This window comes from Schistocerca americana, chromosome 2, assembly GCF_021461395.2.
Source record: "Schistocerca americana isolate TAMUIC-IGC-003095 chromosome 2, iqSchAmer2.1, whole genome shotgun sequence".
NCBI classification, from domain to species: domain Eukaryota; kingdom Metazoa; phylum Arthropoda; class Insecta; order Orthoptera; family Acrididae; genus Schistocerca; species Schistocerca americana.
The window spans coordinates 287,935,560-287,957,557 of NC_060120.1; the positions used below are offsets into that span (position 1 = coordinate 287,935,560).

General features: G+C 41.3%; 1 protein-coding gene across 2 annotated transcripts in view; it reads right to left on the minus strand.

Annotated features, from left to right (window-relative positions):
- Positions 1-21,998, minus strand: part of LOC124593815 (protein O-mannosyl-transferase TMTC4-like) — a 135,580-nt gene that overhangs the window by 55,671 nt on the left and 57,911 nt on the right. For both annotated transcript variants that reach the window (XM_047132163.1, XM_047132164.1), the window contains exon 7: positions 13,757-13,934. In XM_047132163.1, coding sequence (XP_046988119.1) covers positions 13,757-13,934 — 178 coding nt within the window. The remainder of the gene's footprint in view (positions 1-13,756; positions 13,935-21,998) is intronic.

Here is a 21,998-nt window from a genome sequence, read left to right on the forward strand (position 1 = left end):
TACATTTCAAACCCCAGCTATCCAATTATTTTCTCTGTTCTCATCAATTCTTTCACCTACAACAATGACAATAATGCCAAGTCAAGTTGCCACGTATTTTGGAGTACATGTTTAAACGTAGACTCCCCTCTAACTGGATGTGTGCTCCCTGCCGCCGTTGGATAAGCAGCTGCAGCAGCAAGTCGTATACTCCTAGCTCACTCATTTGTTACATAGTTTAATTCTTAATTTCTTTGCGTGTTTTTGGTACTTGCATTGGTTAATTCATAAATTTCAGGCGTATTATAGTATTTGAGAGTTGTAGCATCGCATTTTAGTACCTGAATAATGTAAAATCGCGTAGTCTCCTTCCGCCGCCGAGCAGTGTGTCAGCAGTGCGCAAGTAGCAGCATTACTGCATTTACTAGGCAATCTTGTATTTTAATAACCATTTAAATTTTGTGTCGATTTGTTTGCGCTCTCTGTAGATTAGTTCAGACGTTCTTTGCACAACAGTTTTTAGCATGGATACGGACTGCAACTGCTGTGTTCGGATGCAGGCTGAGTTGGCATCCCTTCGCTCCCAGCTTCAGGCAGTGTTGGCTTCGGTCACACAGCTTCAGGCTGTTGCCAATGGGCATCACTGTGGGGGTCCGGATGGAGGGCTGAACGGAAGGCCTCTCCAGTTTGTCTGACAAACCGGTTTCAGGCTCTGTCTCAGGCTGATACTGATCTTCGGCCTGACATGGCTGCTTGTCCTGTTCCAGAGGTTGCCCCTCAGTCTGCAAGATCTGGGCGGTCGCAGAGGGTGGGCTTACTAGTAGTTGGGAGCTCCAGAGTCAGGTGCGTAATGGGGCCCCTTAGGGATATGGCAGCAAGAGAGGGGAAGAAAACCAATGTGCACTCCGTGTGCATACCGGGGGGAGTCATTCCAGATGTGGAAAGGGTCCTTCCGGATGTCACGAAGGGTACAGGGTGCACCCATCTGCAGGTGGTCGCTCATGTCGGCACCAATGATGTGTGGCGCTATGGATCAGAGGAAATCCTCTCTGGCTTCCGGCAGCTATCTGATTTGGTGAAGACTGCCAGTCTCGCTAGCAGGATGAAAGCAGAGCTCACCATCTGCAGCATCGTCGACAGGACTGACTGTGGACCTTTGGTACAGAGCCGAGTGGAGGGTCTGAATCAGAGGCTGAGACGGTTCTGCGACCATGTGGGCTGCAGATTCCTCGACTTGCGCCATAGGGTGGTTGGGTTTCGGGTTCCGCTGGATAGGTCAGGAGTCCACTACACGCAACAAGTGGCTACACGGGTAGCAGGGGTTGTGTGGCGTGGGCTGGGTGGTTTTTTAGGTTAGATGGCCTTGGGCAAGTACAGAAAGGGCAACAGCCTCAACGGGTGTGGGGCAAAGTCAGGACATGTGGGGACCAAGCAGCAATCGGTATTGCAATTGTAAACTGCCGAAGCTGTGTTGATAAAGTACCGGAACTTCAAGTGCTGATAGAAAGCACCGAAGCTGAAATCGTTATAGGTACAGAAAGCTGGCTGAAGCCACAGATAAAGTCTGCCGAAATTTTTACAAAGGTACAGACGGTGTTTAGAAAGGATAGATTGCATGCAACCGGTGGTGGAGTGTTCGTCGCTGTTAGTAGTAGTTTATCCTGTAGTGAAGTAGAAGTGGATAGTTCCTGTGAATTATTATGGGTGGAGGTTACACTCAACAACCGAGCTAGGTTAATAATTGGCTCCTTTTACCGACCTCCCGACTCAGCAGCATTAGTGGCAGAACAACTGAGAGAAAATTTGGAATACATTTCACATAAATTTTCTCAGCATGTTATAGTCTTAGGTGGAGATTTCAATTTACTAGATATAGACTGGGACACTCAGATGTTTAGGAAGGGTGGTAGGGACAGAGCATCGAGTGACATTATACTGAGTGCACTATCCGAAAATTACCTCGAGCAATTAAACAGAGAACCGACTCGTGGAGATAACATCTTGGACCTACTGATGACAAACAGACCCGAACTTTTCGACTCTGTATGTGCAGAACAGGGAATCAGTGATCATAAAGCCGTTGCAGCATCCCTGAATATGGAAGTTAATAGGAAAATAAAAAAAAGGGAGGAAGGTTTATCTGTTTAGCAAGAGTAATAGAAGGCAGATTTCAGACTACCTAACAGATCAAAACGAAAATTTCTGTTCCGACACTGACAATGTTGAGTGTTTATGAAAAAAGTTTAAGGCAATCGTAAAATGCGTTTTAGACAGGTACGTGCCGAGTAAAACTGTGAGGGACGGGAAAAACCCACCGTGGTACAACAACAAAGTTAGGAAACTACTGCGAAAGCAAAGAGAGCTTCACCCCAAGTTTAAACGCAGCCAAAACCTCTCAGACAAACAGAAGCTAAACGATGTCAAAGTTAGCGTAAGGAGGGCTATGCGTGAAGTGTTCAGTGAATTCGAAAGTAAAATTCTATGTACCGACTTGACAGAAAATCCTAGGAAGTTCTGGTCTTACGTTAAATCAGTAAGTGGCTCGAAACAGCATATCCAGACACTCCAGGATGATGAAGGCATTGAAACAGAGGATGACATGTGTAAAGCTGAAATACTAAACACCTTTTTCTTAAGCTGTTTCACAGAGGAAGACCGCACTGCAGTTCCTTCTCTAAATCCTCGCACAAACGAAAAAATGGCTGACATCGAAATAAGTGTCCAAGGAATAGAAAAGCAACTGGAATCACTCAACAGAGGAAAGTCCACTGGACCTGACGGGATACCAATTCAATTCTACACAGAGTACGCGAAAGAACTTGCCCCCCTTCTAACAGCCGTGTACCGCAAGTCTCTACAGGAATGGAAGGTTCCAAATGACTGGAAAAGAGCGCAGGTAGTCCCAGTCTTCAAGAAGGGTCGTCAAGCAGATGCGCAAAACTATAGACCTATATCTCTGACGTCGATCTGTTGTAGAATTTTAGAACATGTTTTTTGCTCGAGTATCATGTCGTTTTTGGAAACCCAGAATCTACTATGTAGGAATCAACACGGATTCCGGAAACAGCGATCGTGTGAGACCCAACTTGCTTTATTTGTTCATGAGACCCAGAAAATATTAGATACAGGCTCCCAGGCAGATGCTATTTTTCTTGACTTCCGGAAGGCATTCGATACAGTTCCGCACTGCTGCCTGATAAACAAAGTAAGAGCCTACGGAATATCAGACCAGCTGTGTGGCTGGATTGAAGAGTTTTTAGCAAACAGAACACAGAATGTTGTTATCAATGGAGAGACGTCTACAGACGTTAAAGTAACCTCTGGCGTGCCACAGGGGAGTGTTATGGGACCATTGCTTTTCACAATATATATAAATGACCTAGTAGATAGTGTCGGAAGTTCCATGCGGCTTTTTGCGGATGATGCTGTAGAATACAGAGAAGTTGCAGCATTAGAAAATTGTAGCGAAATGCAGGAAGATCTGCAGCGGATATGCACTTGGTGCAGGGAGTGGCAACTGACCCTTAACATAGACAAATGTAATGTATTGCGAATACATAGAAAGAAGGATCCTTTATTGTATGATTATATGATAGCGGAACAAACACTGGTAGCAGTTACTTCTGTAAAATATCTGCGTGCGGAACAATTTGAAGTGGAATGATCATATACGAGGGCAGTTCAATAAGTAATGCAACACATTTTTTTTCTGAAACAGGGGTTGTTTTATTCAGCATTGAAATACACCAGGTCATTCCCCAATCTTTTAGCTACACAACACTATTCTTCAACGTAATCTCCATTCAATGCTACGGGCTTACGCCACCTTGAAATGAGGGCCTGTATGCCTGCACGGTACCATTCCACTGGTAGATGTCGGAGCCAATGTCGTACTGCATCAATAACTTGTTCATCATCCGCGTAGTGCCTCCCACGGATTGCGTCCTTCATTGGTCCAAACATATGGAGATCCGACGGTGCGAGATCGGGGCTGTAGGGTGCATGAGAAAGAACAGTCCACTGAAGTTTTGTGAGCTCCTCTCGGGTGTGAAGACTTGTGTGAGGTCTTGCGTTGTCATGAAGAAGGAGAAGTTCGTTCAGATTTTTGTGCCTACGAACACGCTGAAGCCATTTCTTCAATTTCTGAAGAGTAGCACAATACACTTCAGAGTTGATCGTTTGACCATGGGGAAGGACATCGAACAGAATAACCCCTTCAGCGTCCCAGAAGACTGTAACCATGACTTTACCGGCTGAGGGTATGGCTTTAAACTTTTTCTTGGTAGGGGAGTGGGTGTGGCGCCACTCCATTGATTGCCGTTTTGTTTCAGGTTCGAAGTGATGAACCCATGTTTCATCGCCTGTAACAATCTTTGACAAGAAATTGTCACCCTCAGCCACATGATGAGCAAGCAATTCCGCACAGATGGTTCTCCTTTGCTCTTTATGGTGTTCGGTTAGACAACGAGGGACCCAGCGGGAACAAACCTTTGAATATCCCAACTGGTGAACAATTGTGACAGCACTACCAACAGAGATGTCAAGTTGAGCACTGAGTTGTTTGATGGTGATCCGTCGATCATCTCGAACGAGTGTGTTCGCACGCTCCGCCGTTGCAGGAGTCACAGCTGAGCACGGCCGGCCTGCACGCGGGAGATCAGACAGTCTTGCTTGACCTTGCGGCGATGATGATACACGCTTTGCCCAACGACTCACCGTGCTTTTGTCCACTGCCAGATCACCGTAGACATTCTGCAAGCGCCTATGAATATCTGAGATGCCCTGGTTTTCCGCCAAAAGAAACTCGATCACTGCCCGTTGTTTGCAACGCACATCCGTTACAGACGCCATTTTAACAGCTCCGTACAGCGCTGCCACCTGTCGGAAGTCAATGAAACTATACGAGACGAAGCGGGAATGTTTGAAAATATTCCACAAGGAATTTCCGGTTTTTTCAACCAAAATTGGCCGAGAAAAAAAATGTGTTGCATTACTTATTGAACTGCCCTCGTAAAATTAATTGTTGGTAACGCGGGTACCAGGTTGAGATTCATTGGGAGAGTCCTTAGAAAATGTAGTCCATCAACAAAGGAGGTGGCTTACAAAACACTCGTTCGACCTATACTTGAGTATTGCTCATCCGTGTGGGATCCGTACCAGATCGGGTCGACAGAGGAGATAGAGAAGATCCAAAGAAGAGCGGCGCGTTTCGTCACGGGGTTATTTGGTAACCGTGATAGCACTACGGAGATGTTTAGCAAACTCAAGTGGCAGACTCTGCAAGAGAGGCGCTCTGCATCGCGGTGTAGCTTGCTTACCAGGTTTCGAGAGAGTGCGTTTCTGGATGAGGTACCGAATATATTGCTTCCCCCTACTTATACCTCCCGAGGAGATCACAAATGTAAAATTAGAGAGATTAGAGCGCGCATGGAGGCTTTCAGACAGTTGTTCTTCCCGCGAACCATACGCGACTGGAACAGGAAAGGGAGGTAATGACAGTGGCAAGTAAAATGCCCTCCGCCACACACCGTTGGGTGGCTTGCGGAGTATAAATGTAGATGTAGAATGTAGATGTAGATGTATAAGTCTGTTCAGAGGTGTTGGTCGATTGGTTGGTTGATTTGGGAGCAGGGGACCAACCAGCAGGTTCATCGGTCCCATTGGATTAGGTATGGATGGGGAAGGAAGTCAGCCATGCCCATTCAAAGGAACCATCCCAGCATTTGCCTGGAAATCATGGAAAACCTAAATCTGGATGGCCGGACATGGGTTTGAACCATTGTCCTCCTGAATGAGAGTCCCGTGTGGTAACCACTGCACCACCTCACTCAGTTTCAGAGGTGTGAGGAAGTCAAGAACACACAACTATGCCTAGTAAAGTGCTGCAGTGCTGTAACCATCCTTCAAGTTGAGCACAGATCTACTTGATTTAAATGAAATATAAAAATGCTTATATGTGGATGGCCTATAATGTACCAGGGCTATAATGCACTAGGCAGCCACAATGCTTAACACCCAATTTAGTCACCCATCTGACGGTCAGTCATGAATGATCAGCCAAGCGAGATGTACATAGAATACATTATGCTTTTCCTCATAACAAACACACTTTACTATAACTATAAAAATTATTTTTCCATCATTTTATGTACTTTATGCACTGTGGATTATAAGTTCACTTAAGAAATGTTGGAGCTACGGAAAATATAGTAACTCGTCTATAGGAGGAGGAATTCTGCCTTATGCAAGACACCTTTTCAGTTTCGTTTTACCTAGACATGTTTCAGCACTTTTTTGTGGTATCTACAGTGGATTGTTTGGTCCCATAGAAATTTACCATCTTCAGTGAGTTGCTTTATTTTCTTACTTAAATGAAGCTATTGGTTGGTTATGGTGGTACCTAGTCTGCTACACAATCTACAACTTGTCATAGCTATGATGTCGTAATGTTTTCTCTTATGTTTTGGTGAGGTGAATACGCTGATTTCTGTCTCACCTCACCATAACATACGAGGAAACACTACAACATCAAAGCCATGACAAGCTGTAGATTGTGTAGCAGACCAGCTACCAACATAAACACACAATAGCTTCATGTAGGTAAGAAAATAGAACAACCCACTGAAGATAGCACAAAAAGTGCTGAAATATGTCCAGGTAAACGAAACTGAAAAGGTGTCTCGCAAAAGGCAGAATTCCTTGTCCTATTTTCATAGCAAGCACAGACATATGAAGAACTGCAACACCACAAGATGATAACTCATCTATTTTTATGAAATCAATTTTGCATGAAAATCTCATCAGTAAAAATTTATGAATATTGGAGGAAACCCCATATCAAGCAACGGAGTACCAATGCCTTGTGTCATTGTCAGATATGACGCATTTTGTGTATCTGAAATTTAATGCGTCCTTACACTCTGGCAAGTACATGGAGAAGGGAGACTTTTTCATTGCCCAATGGATGTTTGAGAAGAAATTGCAACTGCCATAATAAATGTATGCTGTGTTTTACAAAATAATGTGCCCAAAGGAGATGGAAATTCCCCCAGGTCCTACAAGATGTTGAAAGTTATCATGAAATTTGTTTCAGGATGCAAAAAAGGTCTGGCTGCTTCAACAAGGGAACGGAGACTCCTCTCCATGAAATCACAGTGGCCCAGCGCACAGGTTACAATGCACATATATGTTTAGTTAGCTGCCACAGATGGCCTGCTTACTGCTTTACAGCACTTATACTACAGACTCAGCCCCATTCAACTGTCTCTGCAGTGCCAAAATGTCTCCCCCTCCTCCTGCTAATATGGTGCAAAAACTCTACATAAGCAGCCAACAATGAGAATGCAGCCAACAAAAGCTCTAAATCTTCAATGCCTTTCTTACACTGCTAACACCATCAGATAAGCATGTCTTCTTGATACGACGACACAATTCGTTGTAGAGTGAATGATGCAAGAACTCACTGGTTCCTAATGATTATTATCACCAGAATTTTAATTAAAGTCTCCTAAGATACTTATGGAATGCTGCTGGATGTCCAAAGTCATCCAAAGTGTTTTAGGATTAATTCTGACTAACCTTGCTGTTTGAATATGGAAAAGAGAAGATTTTCCTTGGAATGTAATTTGAGAAGTGAAGTTAAAGTTGAATCACAATAAATTATTAGCCACAAACTGCAGTGGAATCGATAATTTCTCAGTTTTTGCTGAAGAAGATTGTGAGCTGAAAGTCATACATTGAATTCATGACTGAAGATGAATTCAGGAATACATTGCATGTGTAGAACATATTTTCTTTAGTGTACAATGGGAAATCTCCATAAATCAAATAGGTTTATGAGGAAATCAAACAATGGAAAATCCAGGATAGACTATGACAATATTAAGAAAATGACAGATTGCTACTCACCGTGCAGCAGAGATGCTGAGTTGCAGATAGGCACAACAGAAGGATTGTCAAACGAGTGGTTTGACAGTCTTTCTGTTGCTTTCTGTTGTATCTATCTACAACTCAGCATCTACACTGTATGGTGAGTAGCACTATATCCTTTTCATAACATTGTCATATTCTAGCCTGGATTTTCCATTGTTTGTTGAAGTCGAAGTCATTTAGATGTTGTTCATGCTGCTGGAGGGAGGTGGGGGGGGGGGGGGGGGGGGGGCACACAGAGCATTTGTAAAACACAGCTAAAGCTAAGACTTTAAGATTTTGAGAGTATTTTGTGATTCATCCATTTGTTTGAGGTATGTTTTCATCAACAAATATGAAGTTTTGAAATCAGGTCATTCCTTTTGAAACACTCTGTATTAGTGGAAAATCTACCATCAGAGGTACATACAGTAGCTTGTCATGAGTTTAAGAAATATTTTAAAGACATGAATGAAAATTTCAAATCAGTACACAGTGAAATTTTGAACATGAATGAGAGAGTAGAATTAATTAAGTGTCTATAACAATCCATTGCTAGTGGTTAAGAAGGCTGCAGGCAGGATCCACCTTGTGTTGGATGCAAACAAACAAAATAGGCACACAGAAATGGAATGTGATAGACGTGTTGGTATCGATGAATTATTGAAATGATTTGAACAGCAAGATAGTTTAGCTTGATGGAATTGATGGTTGGCTATTGGCACGTAAAATTAAATGAGGACTCTAAACTATATACAGTGCTTTTATACAATGGAAAATGTTATCAGTTTAGGATATTACCTTTTTGATTGAATAGTTCTGTTTCAGTATTTATTAGAGCCCTTGATCAAGCTCTTGGGAAACAATTATTGTAAGAATTTTCAATTTATGTAGATGATATTTTATTGGTAATCAAGACATGGGAACTGTCTTTGATATCTCTTTTCTTCTTAGATTTCAAGAAATCCATGCTTCATTTCCTTTCTTTAATCTCCTTTAGGAGGTCCAGTTATATCTTTTCTTCTTTCCATAAGCAGTAGTCTTCATTGTGGAACCCTTCTTATTTCTGCTTAGTTTCAACTTGTTTTCACAGGATTGATGAGATTGATCTGCATGCATGAGACATGAGATGATGACAATACAACAAATATTCAAGTGTAGAGATGTTCCCAGGTATCAAAAATTTTTGGTGGCGATAGCCATGCATGAAGCAACAGCTGCATTGAAGAAGATGCACTACACTTGTTCAAACAGCAGATGCATGGGCACAATAAAACAAGATTGATTTCTTAAAGATAAGAGTGTGCCAAGGGCAAATCGAATTCATAACCAGGAAAACTGGATATTATTGATGCATGACAACATATTACAAGTATGTATGGATATGAATAGTAGCAAATTGGTGTAATGTAAGTACTGATATAAATTTTTCTATGAATATAGATTAATTAAGAACTCAAGATAATTTTATCTCACAGATACTAATGAGTAATGTTGCCTAGTTAATTACATGCATAAAATAGTGAAAAGTGAGGAAAATATTAAGAAATAAGGAACAAAGTCTGACTGAATGTAAGTGCATGAGTCGTGGTAGGTAATGCAAAAGTGGATATGAAACTTTCAACTTTAAGTAAACTGATAGGCCTGGGAATTATTGTATAAAATGTTATAAGTATGAGGATTTGCTAAATGGAAGTAATTAGAGTATAAAGAAATGTTAAGCTATAAGCTGAAGAGTAACACAGGTTGACATCTCAGTACAGTCAAATATTAAGTGAAGAAATCCCTTCAAACTGATGTAAGGAGAGAAGTAGAAAATAAGCTGGTAGAGGCTGTGTGACTGGTTTGTACTTAGCTTAGGAGAAGGTAGAAATGGGAGACGGATGGACAGATACATGAGAGACTGAGGTATGCTGTGGTTCAGGGAATGGTGGTAGTATATATTTGTAGAGAATTTAAATGGGGCATTTTCACATGAGGTTGAGCAGTATCTACCCACAGAAGGCAATGAGCAGTTCTTTTATTAAACAATTTACACAGTTACAGTGGCAAATGATCATGTCAAGGAAGAGGTTTCTTAACTAGCTGAGATAGAGTTTTTTCCTAATCACAATGTAAGGGGACCTTTAAAATCTCCATGCATATTAACATAAAGGTATTTGAAATTTTGATGTGTACTCGTAAGGAACGATGTACCATCAGCATAAGACTCCTCTAGAAAAGGCAGACATAATAAAAATTTGTATAGGGGAACTGAGAAGTAAATGAGTTAAATTTTAAATAAGTTAATGCAAACTGATCTCTTTATTGAGAAACAGACTAAGGAAACAAACAATACCCACCTACAGAAAAAAGTAATAAGTATTTTAAAAGAAATAAGGATATATGCATTGTAAAAAAAGGTGTGACATGGTATAAAGTTTAAATATAACACGACACTTATAGTGAACAGAGCATGTTCTACAAATTTTGTTAAACATGAGCTGGAATAATAGTCACTAACGATATATATAAATGATGTACCTGTTGAGGAAATGAAAGTATTGATGCATATGAAAAGCAATTATGCACATCTTTAGCTCGATTGTGGGGTGTGTAATGCAACAGAATGTTTCATCAAATGCCCTGGCCCACTATCACACCAGCTTAAGATGATTGTGATAGTAGATATTTGTTAAGTTGTGTATAAGAAAGGAGCAAATACTGTGCATCTCTGGCTGTGTCTGTACAGAGGGTGCATGCACAGTAACAAGTGCAGTGGCAAGCACATATGTGATGCACTGTGTTCACTTGCTGTCCGAGGCCGTAAGTATGCATTGGCACTTGGTGTCATGAACAACTCAGAGTAAGAGGGCTGCCGAAATTGTCAGTGGGGACCCAAAACAAATTAATCTCTTTTATGTTATAAATAACTTTGATGTATGGCCTAAGAGTCAGATGTTACGTATAGGGATGTGTTAATGTTATCTTGAGTTACTTTCACTGGGATGTGTCATTATGTGACTCAAAAATTTTACATATAGAGAAAAGGAAATGAGAGTTTGGGGTTCATTTAGTAGCTAAAAGTAGTCATCATGCTCTAAAATTTCAGCATCAACCAGCAAGGATCGAAGCCCAGAAGAAAAGGAAGTTTGTACACAGCAATGCGATGGAGTAACTGGACCACCAGAACAATTTCTGAAGGTGACTGTTCATCAGCAAGATTTATAACAGGTAACTGACAGATCCGACATGGTGAAAATGTACCAAGTGCAGACAGCAGTTGAAGTGCACCACTGCAAACCTGTCTTCTTTGTTGTGGGTTGGCAGGAGAGCCAACACCGGGTACTAGAGGAAGCCGAAAGGCACGCGTTTTAGTTCACGCAGGCTGGCGTGAGGTCTGGAACAGGACAAGGAATTTAGACTTCAGAAAAACGGACTTAGCATGTGGAATACTTAACTTTAATCCATTAATGATGAGCGTTGCTCTTGACTGTACATGACTCAGTATCAATAGTAACTGGTAATGGCGCCTTGCTGGGTCGTAGCAAATGACGTAGCTGAAGGCTATGCTAACTATCGTCTCGGCAAATGAGAGCGTATTTTGTCAGTGAACCATCGCTAGCAAAGTCGGTTGTACAACTGGGGCGAGTGCTAGGAAGTCTCTCTAGACCTGCCGTGTGGCGGCGCTCGGTCTGCAATCGCTGATAGTGGCGACACGCGGGTCCGACGTATACTACCGGACCGCGGCCGATTTAAAGGCTACCACCTAGCAAGTGTGGTGTCTGGTGGTGACACCACACTCTTCACCATGCAAACTCTCACCACAGATGGCACACACCACAGCACATGGACTTGCAGCAGAAATGCATATGCCTATGCAGCATTTTTGCAACACCAACTGGATACACCACACATGTGCTGCCTGGGTCTTAAATACAAAAGCTCAGTGCATTTTTGTCTGTATTCACCTGAAGATGGCCATAAGTCTATGTGCCAAAATATCATGGCAGCAAGTTGCATACATCCAGCAGTTCACTCAAAATTTTATGAAACAATCTGTACACCAGAAAGTTTTAAATTTCACAATAGATAAAATGTTTCTAGTGTCAAAATTGTGAGGGCACAAAGTAACAATACCTTGCACAGCCCAAAGAAGTGGATAATTTGGGCATGAGAAGAAACTTGAACTCCTTGCTGAAAACACGTGGCCTGCCTGATTTTCTCCAGTTGGCTATTCAATAACTTGGTTATTACATTTTCTGTGATACCTCACAGAAACCCTATAGATGTTATTCTGTACAACAAGCATTTAACATTTACTTTATCTAAATACAATGAGTGGGAACAGAAGTAACCAACGGGTTTTAAGTACTAAATGTATGTTTTTATTTAAGCAATGGTGGCTAAACATAAACCTTTGTACTCACTAGAAGGTAGAATAAGAAGAGAACTCTATATTCATGTTATCATAATAAAGGTTTGACAAAAAAACTGGATTTTTTCATACTTTTCTGAAACTTATAAAAGTCGCAGAGACAAATAAATTTTAGTTTATATGAGGCTTGTTCAAAAAATGCCTGAACTTTGTCCACAATTTTTTTCATTGCTTACCTTTCACTTATTTTATACGATCTCCTTCGAAATACTCTCCTCCACAACTAATACACCACTCCCAACACCATTTCCCCTTCCAGAAGCAGTCTTGGTACACCTCTTGCTGGATCACGTGAAGCGCCACCAACAAATTTTCTATTATCTTGTCTATTGTTATAAATCTCTGCCCTTTTAAAGGGGCTTTCAACTTTGGAAATAAAAAAAAGTTTGCAGAGCCAGATCTGGACAGTACAGAGGATGAGGCAGGACAGTGATTTTGTCTTTTGTCCAATAGTCACGCACCAACAGGGATGAATGTGTGGGTGTGTTATCATGATGCAAGAGCCATGAACTATCTCGCCACATTGCAAACCATTTCCTTCTCACATTCTCTGACAGGCATCACAAGACATTCTGACAGTACCATCAATTATCAGTTTGTCCCTGTGGCACAAATTCATGATGAACTAATCCTTTAAAGTAAATTATCAGCATGCCTTTGAGATTTGACCTGACCTGACGAGCTTCTTTTAGTCATGGAGAAACTTTCCCAACTCATTGTGAAGACTGAACCTTGGTTTTAACATCATATCCATAGACCCACGTCTCATCAACACTCTAATTCTTTTAAGGAACATCTTCTTGTTCTCATTTGCGCAATCCAAAAGATCTTCACAGACTGTGAGGGGAAAATCTTTCCGGTCTTGACTCATGAGCCGTGGGACGAGATGCTGTATCAGGATTTCATGACATGATCCAACTGAAACGTTACATTCTTCTGAAATCTCTTGGACAGTCAGTCTTCTACTGGCACGCACAATTTTGTTGACATTCCTGACATGAGCATCGTCAGCAGATATTGAAGGGCATCCTGAACAAGGGTCATCTTTAACTTCCAACTGGCCACTTTTAAACCATGTGAACCACTTGCAACACTGAGTATAGCTTAAGCACTCATCACTGTAGCCTTTCTGCACCATTTGGTGTCTCTCTGTAGAGGTTTTCTTGAGTTTCATGCAAAATTTAATGCAGATGCATTGCTCCTCTAGCTCTGCCATCTCAAAGTTTGAAACCTGTGTGACACAATGTTCTGCGCACTATAGCACTGATCAATAACTAACAGACAAACAACAATGAAACTTCTGGCAGTTCACTTTAAATAAAGGCATGTGAAGGGATGACAGCTACATTTTGCTCCAACTCACCACTGGTGAGAAATTACGAACGTTCCGGCATTTTTGAACAGACCTCGTAAGAAACAGAGACAACTAATAGCATTAGTAGTACATATTACCCGTGCTAGTGATCTATCAACTTGGGCCAGCTGTCGAAGGCCTATCACAATAAGCATGCAATGGCCAGCACTTGGGAGGTAAAGAACGCGCTCAGCCACAACAAAACCCACACGGAAGAATATATTTGAAGCTGGGAGGAATGGAATCACTAGCAGTCCCAGACTCAAGGTCATGCACCTGTAAAAAACAATATTCAAGTAAATCAATGAGTTAGGTAAAGTGCTGCTTTAATGGGGTATTAGTGCATGTTCAATAAATGGGCAACAATCCTCTTTGTCGGTTGTGTATATAGTAACTGCATTCTGTATCTACAGCCTGCACCAACATTCACTTACTATATTGTTTCATTTTATGTTTTTGTTGTTGATCATTTGTATTGTGAGCCAATGTGTGAGAGGTAAACATATTGTACTGAGTCAGCAGATAATGTAATAGTCTCTGAAGACTTCCGTGGAGTACTGGGAGACTGCAAAGCATTTTGTCTAAAATGAGACCCATGGCGCAAATGTGAAGACCTAAAAATTATATAAAAACATGTCTGGAAGTAAATGTATATGATGAAGTTCTGAAATCATTTCTGCATGGACCATGGGCGGTGACATGTGTTTTCATTTTGAAGTAAATTGTGAGCATCCAGGAGAGAGAAAGAAAACAACATTTTCTGGGGCTTTCCTGTGGTGAATAAGATATGGGTTCCAATATCATTTTCCATTGTGTTGCTCCATATTTCTGATAAATGTAAAATAACAATAATATCATAATGTGAATCAGTGCTACGTAGGCAGAAGAGGAGCACTTTGACTGCTGATGCAGGAAGAATCTGAGTTAAAGTCTTCTATACACAATCAAACAAAAGTAGGTTAAGAGACATGGAATCTCTTGCTTTAGAAACATCTGGAATAGGTCGTTCATCAAGAAAACAAGGCAGACATGAAACTGGAAAACATATGGATATACTGGAAAACATATGTACCAGTATATGATGTATAAGAGCTGGTGAAAAGGAGTCCGTCTGAACTCTTTATTAGTGGAAGAACTGAGGGTAGTGTGTATGGTACAGAAAAGGAACATTTTACACTCATGCTTATTAGCTATTCCATTTGTGCACTGTGTGCCTCTCTTGATACAAATTCTGCATAATATTTCCTTCCCTACAGTGTCATCTGTGTATTATATTTTACCTTCTCCATTGCTAAGTGCACCTCTTTCTTTCCTAAAAGAACAACATTTAAGCTATGTGGCCTAAAATCTAAATCCCTGTTAGAGATGTTATTTAATTGGATAGATAAAAAATCTACACACCCAGAAGCGGCAGCACCCACACATAAAATACTGTTGTGATTGGCAAGCTTTCGGAGCCAGTGGCTTCTTCTTCAGACAGAAGTGGTGAAGGGGAAGGAAGAAGGATGAAGGAAAAAGACTGGAGAGGTCTAGGAAAAGGGGTAGATTTTGGGAACATTACCCAGGACCATGGGTCAGAAGACTTTAAGCTCTCAGGTTTCCAAATCTCATCTGATGCAGTCCCCAATAATCAGTCTTTCCTTCTCATCCTGTACGGTAAGTCTCCTCTGACCCGCAGTTCTGGGTTACTTTCCCAAATTATACCCCTTTTCCTAGACCTCTCCAGTCCTTTTCCTTCACCCTTCTTCCTCCCCCTTCAACCCTTCTGCTGGATGAAGGAGCCACTGGCTCCAAAAGCTTGCCAATCACAACAGTCTTTTATGTGTGTGTTCTGCTACCACTTGGTGAGTAGATTCTTTATCTATCCAATTAAATAATTTTATCAATAATTGACTGTTAGAAATGTGATATAACGATGCAAGTAAATGAAAGGTTGTTTGTTTTGTGTCTTGTAACATCTTCAATGGCTTATAGTACAAGTTTGTTTTATGAATATAATAATGGTGTTGTATAATAATTCACATCTGTTGCTATAGTACAGTTTTTTTGTTATTCTCATATTTTCAAGTAATAGGCAACTTTTTGGAGCACAATTTTCATAATGTTAACCAAATGTTAATTTAACCTTATGAAAATTGTGCCCACAAATTGCTTCTTTCCCAAAAATTGAAGAATAACAAAAAACTGTAAGGTAGCAACATATCTGAATCATTACATAATGCAATTATTATATACATCATACACACATGTATCACAGGGCACTGAAGATGCTTCATAAACAGATACAACTGAAAAGTGTATAGCATAAAACAAACCACATTTTATTAAGTTGCATAGATGGACAACATCTTCAAGAATATAGTTGCAACTAACGAACAACAGAAAATGTAAAAAAAATGACAAGTTATTAGCTTCTAATTACAGTAGGAACATTCTGGTACAATGAATGAGGGCATGGTAGAAAGTAATATTTCTGTATTTTTTATGTGAAAACCCTTAAAGCCTTTTAAATAAAACAAATGTTATTAACATTCTACATCTTTATTCTTCATGTCTACATATGTGCAGCCCTCTGCTGCTACAGGGCTCCCAACTGTAGCACCTAACATTGCTGTTGCATCGTAACTATGTAGGGGCATAAGAAACAGTGTGCTGCAATCAAGTTTCAAATTTGAAGAGTTCATCCACACATGTAGCAACCTCTCCTTGAAGTCCAGAGTGAGATTTTAACTCTACAGCAGGGTGTGCACTGATATGAAACTTCCTAGCAGATTAAAAGTGTATGATGGACCATGACTCAAACTCAACACCTTTGCCTTTTGCAGGCAAGTGCTCTAGCACTTGTGCAAAGTGCAGCACACAGTTTTAATCTGCCAGGAAGTTTCTCTCCTTGAAGTGTTTCTATAGAGTACCTAGTTATGGGCTGTATCTAAGTTCTCAATTGATCTGTCACTTCGATGTTGTTCAAGAGTACTTTTACCTTACTGAAGATTTTAGGTTGCCTTCTCATTCTTTCTTGAAGCAGTGGACCTACTATTCAGTGCCACTAATTGTGCCATGGGACTTTGTTTCCAGCTGCAAAAGGTCAAGGGCTATAAGAAAGCCCACAACTACACCAACTCATTATGAAATGGCGTAACTGTCTTTTAGAGAATTCCCCTGTACTTAGTTGTTCTTGTATTCAATAATTATGAGTGGTAACAAATCTGTCATTACTCAGAAGAATGTATCTGAACTGTATCTCTGAACAGTACATAAGAGAGTGACATTTTTCCACAGCTTCTATCAGATGTTTTTGGGTGTTCATATTGTCAGCAGAAGTGTTTCCTCTGTGCTTTCCAAAACACTGCCAAGCCATGACACCAAAGCATAAACATCACATCCAGAGCAAGCAGAGACTCTTAACAGCATCACACCTCACTGATATCCCGTGCTCATGCTTCTCGAATCTTCTCTGCACAAACCAAAACCGAAGCATGCACAGTGGATATTTCTTACGTGCTAACCACCTAAACAATGTTTTTAAACCAGCAACTTTCATAAGATTGAGTTGAAGAGGCAGAAGAACGTGTTATACCACATCCTTCAGCTTGACAATGCCAGATCATACATGAGTGCTACGACACCTGCAACAATCCAACACCTTGAGTTCACTGTCACTGAACATCCTCCATACAGTCCCGACTTGGCTCTGTCAGATTTTTAGATTTTCATCTGTTTCAAATACTTAAAACAATGAAATAGTGCAAGCAAATGTGATGTTGTGGCTCCATCAACTAAGTCAAACATTCTACAGTGACGTACAACAAACTGGTCTCTCATTGGGAGAAACATGTTTGTTGGCAGGGTGAATAAGTTGAGAGATAAATCTGTGGATGTAAAGATTTAAGATGTACAATGTTAATAACATTTGTTTTATTTAAAAAGATTTAAGAGTTAACACACAAAATATTTGGAGTTACTAGTTTTTAGCCCACCTTGTTACCTACTTTGGAGACCACTCACCAAATATCAAAAGCATTGATTATTGAGTCGTCAACGGGCACAAACACAAAATAATGAAAACTTGCTAGCTTTTGGATTAAGAGATACAAACACAACACAAACCCACCCACACACACACACACACACACACACACACACACACACACACACACACAAAATATTCCAGTACTGCAGTTCAGCAGGTGGACTATGTTCAGGTGGGATTTGTGTCAGGTTAGATAACCGGGGAGGGGGGGGGAGGGGAGGGGGCAAGGGGGGGGGGGGCAGGGAGGGTTCGGGTGGGCGGATAGCAGCTCGAAGGGAGGCAGCTGCTCTGCTGGCTACAAACATGGAAGGAGGGGTGGCAGTTGCACGGGTTAGGTATGTAATGCACAGGTGTCAGAGCCAGCGGAGAATGGCACATGCTGAAGGTGAAAATTGGTTCAAATGGCTCTGAGCACTATGGGACTCAACTGCTGTGGTCATAAGTCCCCTAGAACTTAGAACTACTTAAACCTAACTAACCTAAGGACAGCACACAACACCCAGCCATCACGAGGCAGAGAAAATCCCTGACCCCGCCGGGAATCGAACCCGGGAACCCGGGCGTGGGAAGCGAGAACGCTACCGCACGACCACGAGATGCGGGCTGCTGAAGGTGACATTAGGATGTGAATTGAGAGGGCAATAGGACCGAGGAAGGGGAAACTGTTGTGTGGCAGATGTGGGACTTGCAGGTATCTGGAGCTGAGGCCACGGTGATTACGGGAGCAAAGGGTGTGCTGCAAGTTCAGAGAAGTTGGGGTGGAGGAAAGGATCCAGATGGCCCGGGTTGTGAAACAGCTACTGAAATTGAGCATGTAGGCTCAGCTGCATGTTGAACTGCTGGGTAGTCAACTTTCTTCTTGGCCACAGTTTGTTGCTGGTCATTCATCCAGCTGGACAGTTGGCTGTTAGTCATGCTGACATAAAAAACTGTGCAGTATTGGCAGCAGAGTTGGCATATAACATGACTGCTTTCACAGGTGGTCCAGCATCTGATGGGGTAGGATAAACCTGTGACAGTACTGTAGTTGGATGTGCTGCATGGGTGGATTTGCCATGTCTTGCATCTGGGTCTCCCATGAGGATATGATCCCTGTGGCAGAGGTTGAGAGTGGGAATGGCACAGGGATGGACTAGGATGTTGTGTAGGATGCATGGGGGAGTCAACACCACTTTAGGATGACTGGTAAGGATCTTGGGTAGGATGTCTCTCATTGCAGTGCATGATGATAGATAATTAAAATCGTGGTGAAGGATGTGGTTCAGTAGTTCTAGTCCAGGGTGATACTGGATGACGAGGGGGTGCTACTTTGTAGCTGATTTGTGGGACTGGGCGGAGGATTGCGGATGTGTGAACATGTTGTTGTTGTTGTGGTCTTCAATCCAGAGACTGGTTTGATGCAGCTCTCCATGCTACTCTATCCTGTGCAAGCTTCTTCATCTCCCAGTACCTACCTCAACCTACATCCTTCTGAATCTGTTTAGTGTATTCATCTCTTGGTCTCCCTCTATGATTTTTACCCTCCACATTGCCCTCCGATACTAAATTGGTGATCCCTTGATGCCTCAGAATATATCCTACCAACCGATCCCTTCTTCTAGTCAAGTTGTGCCACAAATTTCTCTTCTCTCCAATTCTATTCAATACCTCCTCATTAGTTATGTGATCTGCCCATCTAATCTTCAGCATTCTTCTGTAGCACCACATTTCGAAAGCTTCTATTCTATTCTTGTCTAAACTATTTATCATCCACATTTCACTTCACTACAAGGCTACGCCCCATACAAATACTTTCAGAAACGAATTCCTGACACTTAAATCTATACTCGATGTTAACAAATTTCTCTTCTTCAGAAACGCTTTCCTTGCCATTGCCAGTCTACATTTTATATCCTTTCTACTTTGACTGTCATCAGTTATTTTGCTCCCCAAATAGCAAAACTCCTTTACTACTTTAAGCGTCTCATTTCCTAATGTAATTCCCCCAGCATCACCCGATTTAATTCGATTACATTCCATTATCCTCGTTTTGCTTTGGTTGATGTTCATCTTATACCCTCCTCTCAAGACACTGTCCATTCCATTCAGCTGCTCTTCCAGGTCCTTCGCTGTCTCTGACAGAATTACAATGTCATCAGCGAACCTCGAAGTTTTTATTTCTTCTCCATGGATTTTAATACCTACTCCGAGTTTTTCTTTTGCTTCCTTTACTGCTTGCTCAGTATACAGATTGAATAACATTGGGGATAGGCTACAACCCTGTCTCACTCCCTTCCCAACCACTGCTTCCCTTTCATGCCCCTCGACTCTTATAACTGCCATCTAGTTTCTGAACAAATTTTAAATAGCCTTTCGCTCCCTGTATTTTACCCCTGCCACCTTCAGAATTTGAAAGAGAGTATTCCAGTCAGCGTTGTCAAAAGCTTTCTCTAAGTCTACAAATGCTAGAAATGTAGGTTTGCCTTTCCTTAATCTATTTTCTAAGATAAGTCGTAGGTCAGTATTGCCTCACGTGTTCCAACATTTCTACGGAATCCAAACTTATCTTCCTCAAGGTTGGCTTCTACCAGTTTTTCCATTCGTCTGAAAAGAATTTATGTTAGTATTTTGCACCCATGGCTTATTAAACTGATAGTTCGGTAATTTTCACATCTGTCAATACCTGCTTTCTTTGTGATTGGAATTATTATATTCTTCTTGAAGTCTGAGGGTATTTCTCCTGTCTCATACATCTTGCTCACTAGATGGTTGAGTTTTGTTAGGCCTGGCTCTCCCAAGGCTGTCAGTAGTTCAAATGGAATGTTGACTACTCCCGGGGCCTTGTTTCAACTTAGGTCTTTCAGTGCTCTGTTAAACTCTTCACGCACTATCATATCTCCTATTTAATCTTCATCTACATTCTCTTCCATTTCTATAATATTGTCCTCAAGAACATCTCCCTTGTATAGACCTCTCTACTCCTTCACCTTTCTGCTCTCCCGTCTTTGCTTAGAACTGGGTTTCCATCTGAGCTCTTGATATTCATGCAAGTGGTTCTCTTTTCTCCAAATGTCTCTTTAATTTTGCTGTAGGCAGTATCTATCTTACCCCCTAGTGATACGTGTCTCTACATCCTCACATTTGTCCTCTAGCCATCCCTGCTTAGCCATTTTGCACTTCATGTTGATCTCATTTTTGAGATGCCTGTATTCCTTTTTGCCTGGTTCATTTACTGCATTTTTATATTTTCTCCTTTCATCAATTAAATTCAATATCTCTTCTGTTACCCAAGGATTTCTATTAGCCCTCGTCTTTTTACCTACTTGATCCTCTGCTACCTTCACTATTTCATCTCTCAAAGCTACCCATTCTTCTTCTCCTGTATTTCTTTCCCCCATTCTTCTCAATCGTTCCCTAATGCTCTCCCTGAAGCTCTCTACAACCTCTGGTTCTTTCAGTTTATCCAGGTCCCATCTCCTCAAATTTCCACCTTTTTGCAGTTTCTTCAGTTTTAATCTACAGTTTATAACCAATAGATTGTGGTCAGAGTCCACATCTGCCCCTGGAAATGTCTTACAATTTAAAACCTGGTTCCTAAATCTCTGTCTTACCATTATATAGTCTATCTGATACCTTTTAGTATCTCCAGGAGTCTTCCAGGTATACAACTTTCTTTTATGATTCTTGAACCAAGTGTTAGCTATGATTAAGTTATGCTCTGTGCAAAATTCTACAAGGCGGCTTCCTCTTTCATTTCTTCCCCCCAATCCATATTCACCTACTATGTTTCCTTCTCTCCCTTTTCCTACTGACGAATTCCAGTCACCCATGACTATTAAATTTTCGTCTCCCTTCACTACCTGAATAATTTCTTTTATCTCGTCATACATTTCATCAATTTCTTCATCATCTGCAGAGCTAGTTGGCATATAAACTTGTACTACTGTAGTAGGCATGGGCTTTGTGTCTATCTTGGCCACAATAATGCGTTCACTATGCTGTTTGTAGTAGCTAACCCGCACTCCTATTTTTTTATTCATTATTAAACCTACTCCTGCATTACCTCTATTTGATTTTGTATTTATAACCCTGTATTCACCTGACCAGAAGTCTTGTTCCTCCTGCCACCGAACTTCACTAATTCCCACTATATCTAACTTGAACCTATCCATTTCCCTTTTTAAATTTTCTAACCTACCTGCCCGATTAAGGGATGTGACATTCCACACTCCGATCTGTAAAATGCCACTTTTCTTTCTCCTGATAACAATGTCCTCCTGAGTAGTCCCTGCCCGCAGATCTGAATGGGGGACTATTTTACCTCCGGGATA